The 18,719-nt window shown below is 40.2% G+C and overlaps 2 protein-coding genes across 2 annotated transcripts in view; one reads left to right on the forward strand and one right to left on the reverse strand.

Annotated features, from left to right (window-relative positions):
* socs2 (suppressor of cytokine signaling 2) overlaps positions 1–18,719 on the forward strand; it is a 267,878-nt gene that overhangs the window by 112,252 nt on the left and 136,907 nt on the right. The gene's annotated exons all lie outside the window — the stretch shown is intronic.
* cped1 (cadherin-like and PC-esterase domain containing 1) overlaps positions 2,850–18,719 on the reverse strand; it is a 128,953-nt gene continuing 113,083 nt past the window's right edge. The window contains exons 17-21 of the mRNA XM_080421171.1: positions 17,403–17,623; positions 12,400–12,501; positions 11,628–11,715; positions 9,553–9,699; positions 2,850–7,933 (exon numbers count right to left, since the gene is read on the reverse strand). Coding sequence (XP_080277297.1) covers positions 7,712–7,933; positions 9,553–9,699; positions 11,628–11,715; positions 12,400–12,501; positions 17,403–17,623 — 780 coding nt within the window. The 3' untranslated portion in view covers positions 2,850–7,711. The remainder of the gene's footprint in view (positions 7,934–9,552; positions 9,700–11,627; positions 11,716–12,399; positions 12,502–17,402; positions 17,624–18,719) is intronic.

The raw sequence follows: 18,719 nt of genomic DNA on the forward strand, positions 1-18,719 counted from the left end.
ATGTCTTCATGGCGAGGGTTGTGAGCTTGTAGATCTGCTATTTTCAAAAGATTTTTATACACGGCGAACTTGTGAAATGGGACATACTGCATGATGACTCATCTTTGATGAGTAGGCTACTACTTTTGGTAGCCTACTTTAAGTAAATATTGATGCCATTACTTTTGTACTTTTACTCAAGTAAGTTTTGAGCACCGGACCTAGTACCGAAGTGTTTATTGCAGTACTGATACTTTTACTTCAGTAAAAAAAAAAAGTATAGTACTTTTTCCACCACAGTTCAGCAGACGTCAGTCCCGTGCAGTCGCTAATTGGACAAGAAGCGCACGATGGAGAGAAATATGGCCAAAACGCAAACTGTGCAAAAAGCATCAACAATGCAATTGCAGACGTATGAAAACATTGTGACAGCGCACTTTCCTTGACCAATATGAAAACATTACATTGCATATGTTATGAATAGCATTAAAATGTGAATTACATCAACAAATATGAATGACAAATGATGATAAAATATGTGAGATGCATACAAGTGCATGGCAAAGGGTGTATTGTTTTCCTAACAAAAGCCTACATTTGTGTTGGATGTGATTCATGTGAATAGTTTGTAGTAGTTACAACATCATTTATCTGACGCAATTACTCCAGTCTAGTACATTCCCACTGTACAATCACCAGGCATCAGTTCTCAAGATGAATGTCAGATCGTTTTTCCTGTGATAAAACAGCAGGATATTATTGCATGTCTTCCATACACAGCCATATGAACACTCAATATGCATGTTCGTGGAGAGATCTCACTATAAGAGTCATAAATCTTATGATAGTAGCCTATCAGCCTACCTGTGGCTTGCAGCATTGAGACTAGACAAGGCCCAAAATATGTTTCCCCAACTGTGCAAAATAGCCCATTAGGCAAAACATATTATATAGCCATATGAGGCACATTTGGTTGTGAAAGAAGATGGAATTATGCAGAATGTCCCGTTTCACAAGGTATCATATCATATGTATAACATTTATTTTTTTGTTGTTGAAAATAGCAGATCTACAAGCTCACAACCCATCACATTACGACACTTTGTGAGTTTGTAGATCTGCTATTTTCAAATAGCCAAAGTTTAAATAGGTGTGTTAATGTATTGTTTTGTAATAATAATTTAAATTTACAAAGTAACTAGTAACTAAAGTTTTCAAATAATTGTAGTGGAGTGAAAGTACAAGTATTGAAAATTGGTAATACTCATACCTTAAAATTGTATACTTGAGTACTGAGTAGGCCTACTTGAGTAAATGTTCTTAGTTACTTTCCACCACTGGGTAGCATATAGGTTGTTTCTTAAGGAAATGATAATAGACTAATATATATATATATATATTTAAACGCCATGTATTGATATGTATGGTGACTTTGGTGCATTTTCACGATTACTTTAATATCCCTAATTTAATTTCTCTCTAATCTTCTCCGAGAAGATAAATGCACTCCTATAAAGTGTTAATCAAGGCAGAGGCAGATCAGCACCCATGAGACACAGTTCTGCTTTCAACTGCATGCAAGAATGAAATAGAAAAAAATACTAACACTTGCACTTTCACTCGATCGATCTAAAAGGAAAGCCAGCTGACACACACACACACACACACACACACACACACACACACACACACACACACACACACACACACACACACACACACACACACACACACACACACACACACACACACACACACACACACACACACACACACATTATTGTCATGGTCTGTCAACAATTAGATTTACGTCCAGATCATATGTTTATTCAATCTATAGCCATACTTCTCAATGATGAAAAGGCAGCCAACGTAGCCTATATGAATGTTAGATTCGTTTTGGTAACAGGAACAGTGGGCACTAGGGAAGAATGGGCACCTCAATGTAAAATTGTAAAAACAAAACAAAAAAAAACGGTCTTATAAGGTAGGGTTAGTGATATTTTTTTGTTAAAACAAAAAGTTGTTTTGTTAAAAGGTTAACGCACTATATTCTGAAAGTAATCATTGCTATGTGCTTGTTCAGTAACAGGGGTCTCTGCGTATCTCCAGCTCTTTATTAAACAGAAAATACAATTTCAGGTAGGTGACAAAAATTCAGCCAATCAGGAGAGAGTACCCATTTATCCAGTTTCAGTTTTGTCTGCTCATTTCTTTGTGTCATCACTTCCAATTTCACATGTTTAATCTATATCCTGTCTGAGTTCTCTATCCTGATTGGATAAAATTGGTATCCTGACCTGAAAATACATTTTCTGGTTAATAAAGAGCTGGAGAGACATGGTTACTGTACAAACACTCTAAAGCAATGAGTACCATCAGAATATATAGAGCTATTTAACACTTATTTTAACAAATCACTTACCCTACCTTTAGTAATGTAAAGTAGGCTATACATGATTAGAACATGATTGAACATTTGAAATTGCAACATAACCTGTGCCCACTCCTGTATACCTTTTTGGGGGGTGTTGGCTAATTTAGCTCAGTTTAATATATTTGTATTCCTTTTGATAAAACATCAGTTTATTGACAATTGTAAACAAACCCTTGATTTTGCTCGTGTAGGCTTTGGGCGTTGTGAAAATAGCGACTTAAGAAAATAGTCTAATAGAGAAAATATATTTTAATGCAAGATAACACTGTCTCCTGGACATTCAAATCCAGCGGACCAAAGAATCAACAGATAACATTATTCTTGCTGAGTGGACAATAAGAAAATTCAACGTGTAAGCAAATAACATTTAACCATGAAAATTGTTAAATTCTTCACATTTGGACCAGGCATGGGGTGTGTGTGTGTGTGTGTGTGTGTGTGTGTGTGTGTGTGTGTGTGTGTGTGTGTGTGTGTGTGTGTGTGTGTGTGTGTGTGTGTGTGTGTGTGTGTGTGTGTGTGTGTGTGTGTGTGTGTGTGTGTGTGTGCGTGCATGTGTGAGTGTGTCTGAGAGTGTGAGTGATTGAGAGAGACAAGCCTAGTTTTCATATCTCTGTCCACGGATGAAAAACAAGAGTATTATAAATACTGTAGCAGATCCTTCCAGCAATGTAAACAGATTTAAAGGGACATTTCACAAAAATACAGTTGTTAAGTCTGTGCACAATCTGGGAACCCATTTGGTAAAAGAAAAAAAGAAAGAAAATCCATTTGAAAATCTGTTTTGAGAGATTAGCCTGTACATAACTCCTCAAGACAGATTCTACAAACAGCAGAATCTGTCAGCACCACTGATAAACATGTAATGTTGTTAGTAGGAATTAGTCTCGCGTTGCCAGACTGTTGCCTCCCACAATTTTCAAATGTTTCCGGTCATACAGCATTCGGAGATTGTGGAATAGTTGTCTGGCCATGCGAGACTAGCAGGAATAAGCCCCCGGGAGGAAGTAGCGGACTAAGAAAGGGGAGGAGACAAAAGCCAATTGCCTAAACTGTAATCCTGGGCACTACTCTCCCTCTGCCAGACTAGGGAGAGCCCCGAACTGAGCTCATGCCTCCTTCATGAGGAGTGAGCAGGCCGCTTCTTATCACCTGACGTAGCGCGTGGAAGGAACACGTTATTCCAACCAGTTCCTTTCCCCTCCATCAGGCGCCCCGGCTGACCAGGGGGAGGCAGTATAGAGACCAGGATTACTGCATGTTTTTGGTGAGGGTACCTACCTATCTTAGGGGACATGGGGAGAACATGCAAACTCCACACACAAACCGAGTTCCTGTTTTACACAAAAAAGGAGGTGGTGCCCCTAAGGGCAAAGACAAAGGGACATCCCCCCCCCTTTTTTTTTTAAACCAAATGGGTTCCCAGATTGGCCTGTATACATAACCTCATACGTAATAGCCTATATGTCCAAGGGAAAAGAAAAACAAACATTTATCTCCCACTCAGAAGTGTGTTGTGTCACTGACAGCTATTGGTTTGAAGTGGTCCACCCATATATTATAACTCTATGGGTCCACCCAGTAGTCCCTTGAGACAGACTGTTGACTCACGACCATTTTCAAATGCTTCCGTCATACAGTGTAGCGGAAGCACTGAAAACGGTTCAAGTCAAAACGGTTCGAGTCGCCGGAAGTTTGAACTCCCATGATATTGATTTCATTTCAGTTTTTTCTCATCATGGGAGTGGATGGAACTTCCGACGACGCGACGCGTATGTGTGGATGCACCTTTTGCAGCCGCGCAGTGGTCAAAGTGGGGTCCGAGGTTCCGGGGAGTCCCCAGCAAAATGATTGGTAACTCTGAGAGCGTACAAATGGAACCAAATGGACCCGTAACTCAGAGTTATGGGGGTCTGTGGCCTAATGCATAGTAAAATAGTAATTTTAAAGATATTTTAAAATAATTGTATTCTCATGACCGGAAGTGATAACTTTCTTTGTACCACTTTTGAAGGGGGGGGGGGGGGGGGTATTCGTATTCAAAGATTGTGGAATGGCTGCCTGGCTTGACAGGCTGCCCGCCCAGTGACATCATCATGAGGACATTTATTCCATCAGACGTCAAATAGACGGCTCAATGAAGAACGTGCCAGAAGCCTCACTGATTTGGATGACCATAGGAACATATGGGCTTGACAATGTGCAGTTGAATTATATACACTTTAGCTTTACATCAACTGCAGAGGACTGTTACAAATACTTTGAGGAGAAATCATTTACACAGAAGGTGCTGGGAAAGAGTCCAGTTTAGATACAAGGGTGAAATGGCCCTCATAGAAATAAACACATAAAAACAACTGTATATAAAAAAATATAGACAACATTAGCAGGTAATCATATACATAAGACATTATTCTCCTTGTACATAATGAATATCATTAGTGTCATATCTTTGGCATTGAATATTATGCCACAGAAAGTGGCTGAATGAGGTATATATATATATATATATATATATATATATATATATATATATATATATATATATATACAGTGGAGACCTCCACAATAATTCAAATGCATTTTTCTCTTCTTTTTTTCTCTCTCTTGATTTGGCAGACTGACTGCGCAGCTTGAGAGAAAATGCAGCTTTTTGATCCAAGGCATTTTAATTCTCAGTCTTTGCCTTATATTTTCCCTTTCTCTTGAAAAAAAAAACACACAAAAAAAACGTTCCATTATTTGCTGTGATTTCCGTTATGAGGGCGATGCTTCAGTGATCCCTTCTTTCACCAGCTGCCAGGCTGGTGAAACCCTGCTTAGGGTAAATGTCTTGCCATTATCTCTGTGTTCAAAAGGCAGCATATCATCCTAGCCCTGAAACCCGTACATCTACATTAACGTTCAGATTTCAAATATAAAGTGCTTACCCCAAAGCGCCCAGATCTAAGTACCCGTATCTTCTGTATCGTTCAATAAAATTTTAATCCGATCAGTGGCCATTTTCTCATAGTTATAATGTATCAGAGTGCAGTACACCTCCCAAACAATAGGGTCACGTAGTTGAACGCATATGGAGAAAATTCGGAGAAAATGTCCACTGATCGTATTAAAATGCTTTTTATTGAACGATACGGCAGATACGGGTACTTAGACCCAGGCGTTTTAACTTGTTACATCCGTGGCTTTGGGGTAAGCACTTTATATTTGAAATCTGAACGTTTATGTAGATGTAAGGGTTGTAAATGGAGACCATTCAAAAACCAGGAACAAGTGGTTCCATGACGCTTGTGACAGACGAGCGTCATGTGAACCATGGCTACATCATCCAAGAAATTGTACATCATTTTAACATACATTTAGCATAACTTAATAGCTTAACATACCGTAGTTTAAGATAAGCATCATAGCTATTATGACATCAGAGTACATAAGCTCCTGCTTTAGTGAATATCACATAATAATTATTCCTGTGCCATTATCATTTTAAACTTTACAGAGCCTTTAAAACCTACTCCATGTTTAACCACTTCAACCCTATAGCGCCACCTTCTGGGAGGAACATTTGTCAGAAATAGCAGATCTACAAGCTCAGAACGCGTTGTGAGCTTATAGATCTGCTTTTTCTGATGAAGAGATGTTATGTAGAAGGACACAAATACAGACCAACTACAGAGCCAACTAAGTGGCCTATAGCATAGTATAGTATAGTATAGTGTTTAAAGGAGAATTACGGACTACGTTTTTCTTTCCTTTTATATGATATTATTATATCCTAGGACAAGTGGCACAGTAGAAAAAAATCATAACTCCATCCCGAGTCCACCGCAGATAAAAACCCGAGCGTACGGTCCATGCGCTAGATCGCGTATTTTTTCGTAATTTTATATATATTTTTTTGTTCATATCTGACTTTCATATTGACATAAAACTGTCCACAGTGTTTGTTCTAGATGCGCCCCTCCGGAAGACTCGCAAGGTGAGATTTCACCCAGCGTCAGCTTGTAAACACTACGGCGGCCCATTTGGGACAAAAGCACTGTGGCGTGGTTTCTGTCATTGTGAACGTCAGATATGAAAAAGACATTTTTTAAAATCGCGATAAAAATACGCGATCTAGCGCATGGACCGTCCGCTCGGGATTTTAGCTGCTGGACTCCGTATGGAGTTATGATTTTTTCCTACTGTACCACTCCACCTAGGATATAATAATATAATATAAAAGGTAAGAAAAACTTAGTCCGGAATTCTCCTTTAAGTGGTCAAAATGATATAATAAGGTGCCTATAGGACGCAGACTTCCACAAGCGCCTGCCAAATATGCCTCGTTATTATTCAAGGCACACAAAAAAAGCAGGTCTACCCCATGGCGACCCTGTCGACCTCTGAGTTCAGGTCACATGACATGACCCAGGTGTATTCATTATGGCCGGCCAATCAGAGAGCAGGTGCTTGGGACAGGAGCAATTAAGGATCCCTGTCTCACGGCTGAGCAGTCAACATTCTCCTGTTACACACCACTCACATGGAATGACCTCTCTGTCTTTACAGAGAACACACGCACAAGTGCACACACACACACACACACGCACACACGAACACACGCACGCATGCGCATGTGCGCGCGCGTGCACGCACACGCACACGCACACGCACACGCACACGCACACGCACACGCACGCGCACACGCACGCGCACACACACACAATCCCGGTGTCCACAAACACAGGTGTGTTTTTGTGGACACCGGGGTACATTTTTGGGTCCATGTTTCTCCACTCTCCATGAGTTAACCCATTCAGACCGGGAACACATCTGTGTCATTTTAAGATTTCTTTGGGCTATTCAAAAACAGCAGATATACAAGCTCATAGCGCATACAGTACATCTTTTTTTTTAAAGCAAACATTTGTAACTCAAATCTTTGCTTCTGGGGGTCGTCCCTGGAACAAAATAATTGACAAATGTTCGCTTTAAAAAATATATATATATTCAAAGATTTGCACAAATTCTCACGGGTTAAAAAAAATTGCAGATCTACAAGCTCATAGCATGGCACTTGGTACCGCGCTATGAGCTTGTACATCTGCTATTTATCTCTGTATCGCTTGTATCTGCTATATATCTGCCAAAGAAATCTGAAAATGACACTTAAAATGCGTTCCTAGTCTTAGTCTTGGGTTAAATGAACACTGTGGGCTTCAGCGTGCGTTGGGGTTTCCAGGGGGCTCTGGGATACAGAGGGGGTTTCCAACTCTAGTTTCCAGGGGCTCTGGGACACAGAGGGGGTTTCCAGCTCTAGTTTCCAGGGGCTCTGGGACACAGACGGCTCAGCAAGATCTCCGAGTACATCTGGTTGACCGGTCCCCTCACGTGATAGGACGAGGAGGTGTTAGACCCCGCCCACTGGTCCTGGTCCTGGTCCTGGTCCAGCAGGACAGTGTGAGGGTCCGAGGAGGTCAGGGTGCTGCCGCCGCTCTGCTCCACGCTCCTCACCTTCCTGCTGGACAGCTTCTCCACCTGGCACACACACACAGTGGTGGAAAAAGTTAAACTTTTTTACTTAAGTAATCAATACTGCAATGTAGAAATACTTACAAGTAAAAGTCCAGAATTCAAAAATGTACTTGAGTAAAAAGTACAAAAGTATTGGTATCAAAATGTACTTAAAGTACCAGAAGTTTTCAAATGAATTAAAATGTATAAAAATATTTTGAAAATAGCCGATCTACAAGCTCACAATGCGTCGCCGTTTGGTTCGGGTGAATCCTTCAGCTGGTTAAGCCCTATTTAAAAAATAACAAAAAAAATTGCTAATTGCTGATCCACAAGCTTGTAGATGGGCTATTTTATCTATATTTAAATATTACTTTAACATTTTCTTTGGATGTATTTGGAAAGGAAATTCATATTTGGTTGTCGGACATATTGGCTGGTTGGTGAGTGATACAAGGCAGTTCACTACCACAGCCTACTGTGAAAAATAAGCCACACAATGATATCGACGCTGTGCAGAAACCATGAAATGCAAAGAAAACGGGACGTATGCTTTCAACAGGTTGCAGAGTAACCTGTATTTCCCCATCATTTCTGTTTGATACTTATGTGCTTTGAAAGCCAAAACGGAACAAAGCATTGAATACTGTGTCTTAAGCGCTCACACAGCCACACATCACACCACCATTTTCTCAGCGGACAGGAAATCAGCACTTCTGTTCCTCTGATTGAACAAATCTCCTGCTCTCTGCTTCCACATCAAGGAGGTTTTCTGAAAGGAAATCCCCTCATACAGCCCCTCTCCCGGGTCCCTGTAAAAAGAGCTGCCTTTTTCTTTTTATTCACCTATAAAATTGGCCTCTGCACGAGTTAATGAGTAATTAGTAATTAAAGCTGCATTTTTACTGCATCTTAAAATGCACGTTGGTAGCAGCTGGGTGTGTATGTGAAGTGGTTTTCAGGGGCTTGAGCCTTATGTGTGGCAGGCTTAATCCCCACCAACCACCCACGCCCCCCCCCCCCCCCCATTCTCACTTCATATGGCTCTTAAATAACAGCAGGCCTGCAGAATCTGTCAAACGGAGAGCAATATAGTCTAGCTAAAGTCTGTGTATGTGTATGTGTATGTGTATGTGTATGTGTATGTGTGTGTGTGTGTGTGTGTGTGTGTGTGTGTGTGTGTGTGTGTGTGTGTGTGTGTGTGTGTGTGAGGGGCCCTGTCTTTCCCTAAGAGGACTGACCGTGGGTAGCTACTGGGATGTAAGTCGGGGCTTGATCAACCCCGGCTGGGTCACCTGGGCGAGGGTGTATGTTGTTGCGAGACCCGAAACACCCGTCGACCCCAGGCTACAACACTGATGATACATCCACGTGATGTTTTTTCATTTATAGGCCTGAAGTGGTTAATATGTTTTGTGATAATCATCAAAATCTACAAAGTAACTAACTGATGTTTTCAAATAAATGTAGTGGAGTAAAAGTACAATATTTGGATCCGAGATGTAGTGGAGTAGAAGTAAAAGGAAATGGGAAATACTCAAGTAAAGTACAAATACCCAAACATTGTACTTGAGCACAGTACTTGAGTAAATGTACTTAGTTACTTTCCACCACTTGGTTAGTGATGAATACAATGAATTTACCTCATGGAAATGGCAGGCACATCGTCCCTGCAGGAACTCTTTGTATCGGCCCATGGTCATGGTCAATGTGTCGATCACCTCGTAGCCATAGTGCTTTGCCGTGGTGAGGATGTTGCTGTTCTCACGATAGAGCTGCTGTATTCCTCGCTGCAATAGAAACAGGCCAAGAAACAACCATTCGTCAGCATGAGCACTTTTTGTAATGATCGATATTGGTCAATATAGTTGAGCTGCTTTGATCCCCAAAGCAAAATTGTTTATAGAACCTATTTTCAAGCCTGTTAAGGATTCAGTGTCTTGCTAAAGGGCGCTCCAGCAGGGCAGACAGTGGAATTGAACCTGGCTCCCGGCTTTGATTGGAAGATTTTTCTACTTAGAGAAACGGACTAGGGATGCAAATGATCGATTAATTCATTAATTGATAGTTGATAACCTTATCGATCGATTCATTGATTAATTGATAAGCGGCGTTTTTAAGGACCAAAAGGAAAATTGCCTTGATGTATACAGTAACATTAACGAGCGTCAACGAGCATCAGCTGGACACAGACACTCACACCTCCCCTCTGCAGTGCTCTATGGAGTCTGTCTCATTTCTCTCCAAAAGCCCTTGAATATGATGGAATACAGGGGTCATCACCATGCTGTCTTGTGGTGGACATTTTGGTCAAAATAATTTTTTTGCCACGGCATTACACGCATTAGGAGGGCAGGGTGAGTCACCAAAACCAAGGACGGGTGTTTTTGATGAATCTAACATGGTTAAAATGAAGTTTGAAGTTACAATGGGTTTGTATAGGAAGGGGGCGTGTCTGATAAAATGAATATCAAAAATCTAAATAATTAATCAAGCAACTTAAAAACTGTCACAAAGGCCTGAGTAGATGATAAAATGACCAAAAGTTTTTTTGAAAGTGAAATATCCCTTTAAGAACCACTAGTAAGACCCCTAATGTGTCATATATTGTCATAGTAAATCAGAGTCATACATATTCTGAAGAAAACCTGGAGACTTGGCATTCAGTAATTGGGTCTTATGATCAAAATAAGAACATTATAATGGTGTGTGAATCTAAAATTTCCCACGGACAAGACCAAGTCTTTGCCACGGACACATTTTGTCCGTGTACGGACATATTGATGACGCCTGATGGAATATGATTAAGGATGATTGTGATTATGGTAAGCTCACATTTGATATCACACACACTATACCTAAAACGGACCTGAGTTGAAACTATACAGTACTTGGACTGCTTTTTTCAGTCCATACCATGTCAATCTCTTCTCCAAAAATAATGGTTACATGTATACTGTATGTAACAAATTACATTTGGCAAAAACAGATATAGCTCGTAACCAGTGGTGGAAAAAGTACTCAAATGTTTTACTTAAGTAAAAGTATCAATACTGCAATGTAGAAGTACTCTGTTACAAGTAAAAGTCCGTAATTCAAAATTTACTTGAGTAAAAGTACAAAAGTATTGGCATCAAAATATACTTAAAGTACCAAAAGTAAAAGTACTAAAATATTTAAAAATAGCCGATCTACAAGCTCACAACGCGTCGCGATGCGACGCGTTGTGAGCTTGTAGATCTGCTATTTTCAAATAGTCTATGTATAAAATAGGGCTAAAGTGGTTAATGTATGTTTTATAATATCATAATTTATATCTTAAAAGTAACTAGTAACTACAGTTTTCAAATTAATGTAGTGGAGTAAAAGTACAATATTTGCCTCTGAGATGTAGTGGAGTAGAAAATACTCAATTAAAGTACAAATACCTAAAAAATGTACTTAAGTACAGTACTTAAGTAAATGTACTTAGTTACTTTCCACCACTGGTTACATGTATATGTAACAAATTACATTGGGCAAAAACAGATATAGCTCGTAACGTTGTGCGTTGTGAGCTTGTAGATCTCTTATTTTCAGCAAAGAGATTTGGTGTAGAGCCTGTAATAAGTGGAGGGTATAAAAAGGAGCGTATAGAGCCCTGGGCGACCCCCGTCGGTCAACTAAGTACATATAGGGTTTAGGTTGTTAATGCTTTGAATGTTCAGGAGAGAGTTACCAGGCTGAGAGAATGGATGCCTTCAACAGGAAGATGGAACCCGATGCCTAAGGACTTCACCACCACCATGATGTTCCCAAGGTTTTCTCTGGAGTGGAAACACAGAGAGAGAGGACGTAATATCAGTGAGTGAGTGAGTGAGTGAGTGAGTGAGTGAGTGAGTGAGTGAGTCACATCGCGACGCATTGTGAGCTTGTAGATCGTCTATTTTCAAATGGCCAAAATGTATATAGGACTGAAGTGGTTAATGTATGTGTTTTGTGATAATAATCAAAATCTACAAAGTTACTAGTAACTAAAGTTTTAGAATAATTGTAGTGGAGTACAATAAAGTACAATATTTTCCTCTGAATACAGCAGTAAAGTAAAAAATACCTCAAAATTGTACTTAAGTACAGTACTTGAGTAAATGTAATTAGTTACTTTACACCACTGAACGTTTGTGAACGAGTGAGTAATGAGGTGAGTGACTAGGTGAAAGTGAGTGTGTAAAAGGGCAAATTAATGAGTGTATTCTTTTCATTTTGCCTGTCTATTTTGTGTATATGTCTGTTTGTTTTGGGGGGAAAATCCATGTATATGAACAAAAATGTATAATACAATAAAAAAGATTTGAAACAAAAGGGCAAATGAATGAATTAGTTATTTGGTACATCAGTGAGTCAAAGTCATTGTGTGAATGAGTTTGTAAATCAATGAGTGAGTGAGTTAACTAGTGACCAAAACAGTGAATGAAAAAAGAGAAGGACTGAGTGTGTGTGCATATCTCTACCTCTCCAGCACCTGTCTGATGACTCTGATGTGATTAGTGTTGAGCCACTGGACGCCTCCTGCTACCAGCACTGTCTGATGAGAGTTTTCCAGGGGTCGTGACCTTTAGGTGATAATAATAATAATAATGAATTACATTTTTATAGCGCTTTTCCAAGTGCTCAAAGCGCTTTACAATGGTTTATTCATTCATAGAGGGGGGGGGGGGGGACATTGGGAGGTGAAGCGGTGAACAGTCGACGCCAGCGTCCTCATTTTCCCCCACATTCACACACCAATGGTGGCAAGCTAGCGCCGACCGACTCATTGGAGGCAATGTAGGGTTCAGTGTCTTGCCCAAGGACGCTTTGACACTAAACTCTGGGGGAGCCCGGGATCGAACTGGGAACCTCGCGGTTTCCACCCGGCCGCTCTACCGGCCACTCTACCCCTGAGCCACTGCCGCCCAAGGTGATGACAATACATGTATCTCATCAATGTGTATATATAGAGCATATGGCCATATGCAAAGTTAACTCAAAAAAACATGCATCAGCTCATAACCGAGCCCACAGAACTAATGACACACACACACACACACACACACACACACACACACACACACACACACACACACACACACACACACACACACACACACACACACACACACACACACACACACAGTTCCAGTTTAACGCTTCCTGGATTGTTGCTGGCTTAGCAGCAGCAGTGCTCAATAAAAATGGCAGCTTATGACGACCCAGGATGCATCTCTAGGCTTTGAACACATCTGAGGCTGTGTGTGAGGTTGCTGTCAAGGAGAGGCCCACGCTGCCCTACACACACACACGCACGCACGCACGCACGCACGCACACACACACACACACACACACACACACACACACACACACACACACACACACACACACACACACACACACACACACACACACACACACACACACACACACACACACACACACACACTCTCTCTGCACGGCATCGGTCTAACATGCCTCCTGAGTCAGACCTCTCTAGCCCTTTGATCACGACAACCGATTAACTCATTAAGACCGAGAACGCATCAGTGTCATTTATTTGATTTCTTTGGCTATTCAAAAATAGCAGATCTACAAGCTCATAGCGCAGCACCGAGTGCCGCGCTATGAGCTTGTAGATCTGCTATTTAAAAAAAAAAAACTTGAAAATGTGTGCAAGTCTTTTTCAAAGCAAACATTTTAACTCAAATCTTTGCTTCTGGGCAGTTCTACAAATGTCTTCTAAATCCTGACAGTTTTTTGAAAAAAAACGTGTTATTGCTATAATCAGTGTTGCTCAAACTTTTTCATGTCAAGGACCCCCAAAATGATATGTATTTGGCCCCCCGTCTCAAAACATGTTGTTCCAGGGACCCCCCCCCCAGAAGCAAAGATTTCAGTTACAAATGTTCGCTTTAAAAATATATGGTATATATTCAAAGATTTGCTAAAATGTTCACCATGTTTCAAAAATAGCAGATCTACAAGTTCATAGCGCGGCACTATGAGCTTGTAGATATGCTATTTTTGAATAGCCCAAAGATATCTTAAAAAGACACACAGATGCGTTCCCGGTCTTAAAGGGTTAAACCTATTTCCATATGGACGGACAGGATAACACATGTCTCATCACATAATGTGTGATGAACAGGCTGAGCTTGTGAAAATTAAAAATAGAGTCCGCACACCGTTTGTTGGCTTCCACTATTAAACATTCAATCCCCGGGGTGCAAGAGTTCAAAACCTTTAATCCCTATCCGAGTGGATTAGATTCGGATTTTGGGTAGATAAACCCCCCCCCCCAAAAAAAAATGTGTTGGGATGCACTTTGAAATCCTATCTGTGATCATAGAATTATCTCATATTAAAATATCAAAATCCGAATCTGATCCACTGTGATAGGGATTCTTTTTTGAAGTTTTGAACTCTTTGTCCCAAAGGATCTTCATCAGGATAGAATAGCTTTATGAGCATAGGCTGTGAAACACAGACACTTGGGCACACAGCAGTGGTGGAAAGTAACCAAGTACATTTACTCAAGTACTGTACTTCTGTACTTAAGTAAAATAAAAAAAATAGGTATTTTTTTAAAAACAATTTTCAATACTTTTACTTCTACTCCACTACATCTCAGAGGCAAATATTGTACTTTTACTCCACTACAATTATTTGAAAACTTTAGTTACTAGTTACTTTGCAGATAATAAATCATTATATTATAAAACATACATTAACCACTTTAGCCTTATTTTATACATACTGTAGGCTGTTTGAAAATAGCCGATCTACAAGCTCACAGCGTGTTGCATCGCGACGCGTTGTGAGCTTGTAGATCTGCTATTTTCAAACATTTTAGTACTTTTACTTTTGGTACTTTAAGTACATTTTGATACCAATACCTTTGTACTTTTACTCAAGTACATTTTTAATTCCGGACTTTTACTTGTAACAGAGTACTTCTGCATTGCAGTATTGATACTTTTACTTAAGTAAAACATTTGGATACTTTTTCCAGTACTGTGTGAAACACAGACACTTGGGCACACAAATATCGGCGGTGTTTGATAGAAACCCGTGGTACAGCAAATAAGACATTGGGATGTTGTCTGTTAAAGATGAACAGGAGTTTGAATGTCATTATCCCGTTCTGTTTTCAAACGCTTTGTTTGTTTTTCCGCTTGTTAGAAACTTTAAGGGAAAACGGCTGTTCAGAATGACATGAAACTTCCAGGAAAGGAAAGGTGGGGAATTTGTCCTTGAATAATTACTGTCGAGAGACAGTAGTCAGAGCTATATGTTATATGCTCTGGCTAAATGTTTAGAAAAGGAAAATCGGATTTTGAAATGCTAAAGAAATGCTAAAGATTACAGCACCAACAAAGCTGTCCAATCGGCAACACCAGCCAATCACAGACTTGTATTGTTGTTAACCCATTAAGGCCTGAGGTTCCGATTCTACAAAATGTCTTCTAATTCCTAACAGTTTTTTGAAAAAAACTTATGTTACTATGTCAGTGGTTCTCAAACTTTTTCATGTCAAGGACCCCCAAAATGATATGTATTTGGCCGTGGACCCCCATCTCAAAATATTTTGTTCCAGGGACCCCCCAGAAGCAAAGATTTGAGTTACAAATGTTCACTTATAAAATATATATATTCAAAGATTTGCACACATTTTTTAGATTTTTCAAAAATAATTATATATATATAAGATTTTTATTTTTGAATAGCCAAAGTGTAAAATAATGCTTTTTTGCTCAAGTCTAAAAATGACACAGATGCGTTCCAGGTCTTAATTGGTTAATCACATTGTTTCATGAAGCTGTGCGATACACACATGCTCACAAGCATGGGTAAGTGGAAATAAGACGTTTTCCGATGCTCCAGGGGTGTTTCCAAGCCCAAATGAGCTGATGTCTCCTTCGTTTCATCAGAAGGACTTGAGCCTGTCAGTGAGTGCTCCAGCAAACATAATTGGCTGCGTTCGTGGGAGGGAAGCCGGCAGGGAAGGGTGATCTTTGTCGCTGAACTAGCGACTCTTACAGGTTGGTTGGGGACACAATGTTCAGCAGGGAGAAGAACTAGGTTGGATAGCGACTGGTGTGTATTGGAGGAGACACATGCTCATCTATACCCTCCCACGTTACCAACTGTAGGGGTTAGCAGCAACAGGGACTACACGTGTGAGGGGAAAATTGGCATAACGATCAACGACCAAATTGACTAAAATGTTTTGTTTAATTGACAATAGCTTTGTCAGAAATATTCAAATGTACTTTCAAACTAAGAACAAAAAGGGTCTGACCCGCCTTTGCCTTGCTAACTATAGACAAAACACTGAATCGGTATTTGTTCTGTTTAAAGTTGAGCAGGGTGTTTAGTGCCTGGCACCCATTGTATGTGTCAAAATCACTTTGTTCACAGAGTGATTTTGACAAATACAATGTAGGTCATTACCCTAATAAATTCTTATGACCAATGTTTTACAAAATCTCCACCAGCAATTGCACTTTTTTTTGCAATGAACTGGAATATGTACCGAGTCATATTGTCCTTGTGGCTTGTGGTGGTCCTTGTGTATGTTGTGTCTGTTTTTAATTCTACAATTGAAATGAAAGGCACATTTCCACATTATGTAGACAATAACGCTTTCTATTCTATTTAAATTCTTCACCCTTACACAGTAAAAAATATTCAGTGTTTTATCCATTTGCAACTCTCAAGAGAGAGTGCAAATGTATTTAACCATTACATTTGCGGGTCCGTTTGGTTACATTTGCACTGTGTTGATTTTGACAGCAAATGTTTATTGAGTTTTAGTCATAATTTAGTCATCTGAAATGTTTTAGTTTTTGTCTAAATCTACAGTTGATTTAGTCGACTAAAATGTATGTTGGTGGTGCCTTGATGGCGTCGTAATGGCAGATTTTGCACTTGCATGCTGAAAATAGCCGATCTACAAGCTCACAACGCGTCGCAGTGCGACGCGTTGTGAGCTTGTAGATCGGCTATTTTCAGAGCGCAACACCGAACGCAACCAAGCATAAAATGACTGGTCTTTTAGTTCTACTGGATCGCTTCTCCACTAGTCCCTCACTAACATTTTAGTCTAGTTTTTTGTTGATGAAATTGTCAATATATTTAATCTTAGTTTTAGTCATGATAGCTTAGTTTTTATTTTGTTTTTATTTTGTTTTTGTCAGTGAAAAAAGGTAGTCAACGAACATTTTTCGTCATAGTTATAGTCGACGAAATCAACACAGATTTCTGATATTACGATATTTAACACACCAATTTTTTTTTTAAATAAAAATTTCATCCCACGATTTTGTAACCCGTCTTTTCACCAAGCGCCAATTACCTAAGCATGTAATCCTGGGCGCTACTCTCCCTCTGCCAGCCTGGGGAGAGCCCCGAACTGAGCTCATGCTTCCTACAGTCTCGGAGTGTAAATAATTAACACCCGGCATCCTTCTATCTCACCTGTGCAGCAGCTGTTCCAGGGCCTGCTGGAAGGTGGGCCTGAGGCTCTTCTCCAGCCAGAACTGAGGGTAGTAGGAGTAGCCCACGTGCGTGAGGCCCCGGTTCAGGTTGCTGTAGACCAGCATGTTGTGAGCCTTGCCCCACTCCTCCAGGCTGGAGTTCACCCGCTCCATCAGGAAGTACATCATGCCGCGGTTGGTGGAGTCTCCGATGAACAGCACCTGAGGAGGAGCAGACAGACGCGGGTTTGAGAGACACACGCACAAACCCAGGCCTGAAACAGATTTTCGTGCAATTTCACGGCACTTCATTGTGGTCAAACCGAGGAAGGATTTGTGTTGTTTTGATTATAGTCGTGCCGTTCGACAGGCGCCAAGTCCTTCTAATGAAACGAAAACAGTTTACATTTGTGTAAACCTCCTTATAAATGTAATTCTTCCTCACAATACACATTTACAGTATAAAGTACCAGTTACGCTTTCAATTTCAACGGTTATTGTTGGATATACACTCTAGTCTCCATATATGGGAATGTTACGTTTGTTGGCATGGAGATTTTGCGGCCTGAAAATATGCACGTATGGGCATGTTCCGTTTGTGACATCCGACGTCCATCCGACGTCGACGTTGGCAATTTTTATTTAGGATATATTGTCATTGTTTTTATGATTTTGCTTTTTCATTTTCCTCTCCTTTCCAATTGCCCAGCAATCTCAATACTTGTTTTATATGCTGCATTTACATGCATCCAAGTGCAACTTTGCAATGAGTGATAGACTAGAGCATATATGAATTAACTATTTGATCCTGATTGACTGACATGATGAAAGATAGCAACAACATCTTTCGGGTTATTGTTAGTTGTTAGTTGCTGCTATCTCTCACGTATAAAGTGTCAAATGTGTTTTACCTGATGGCCAAACGAGGCTGTCATGAATCCCTCCTGATCTCCCTGTATTCATATTTCATTCATGCTCCCTGTCGGTTAGTTTGCATTACGTTATACAGTTTGGCACCGATGTTTTCAACTCACAATGAAACGGTTATTGTCTGAGTTATGACCAGCAGACTAGAAGCCAATTGAGACTTCCTGTTCGTACTGCTTTAAAAGAGCAGTAAATTGCAGGTTTCATCCTGGCAAACTGACAGCTGCAGAGGGACAGAGGAAGAGTTTTCTGAATGATAAATGGGAGTTATGTTTTTTTTTATAACACTGAGAACACTAGTATCACGCTTCCTGTGAACTGGGATTGGCTAGCTTTAGGACCATGAACATAAGTCTCCCTTGAAGCTACAAACAGAAGAGCCAAGACTGTG

The sequence above is a fragment of the Gymnoscopelus braueri genome (assembly GCF_963280865.1).
Source record: "Gymnoscopelus braueri genome assembly, chromosome: 23".
Taxonomy (NCBI): domain Eukaryota; kingdom Metazoa; phylum Chordata; class Actinopteri; order Myctophiformes; family Myctophidae; genus Gymnoscopelus; species Gymnoscopelus braueri.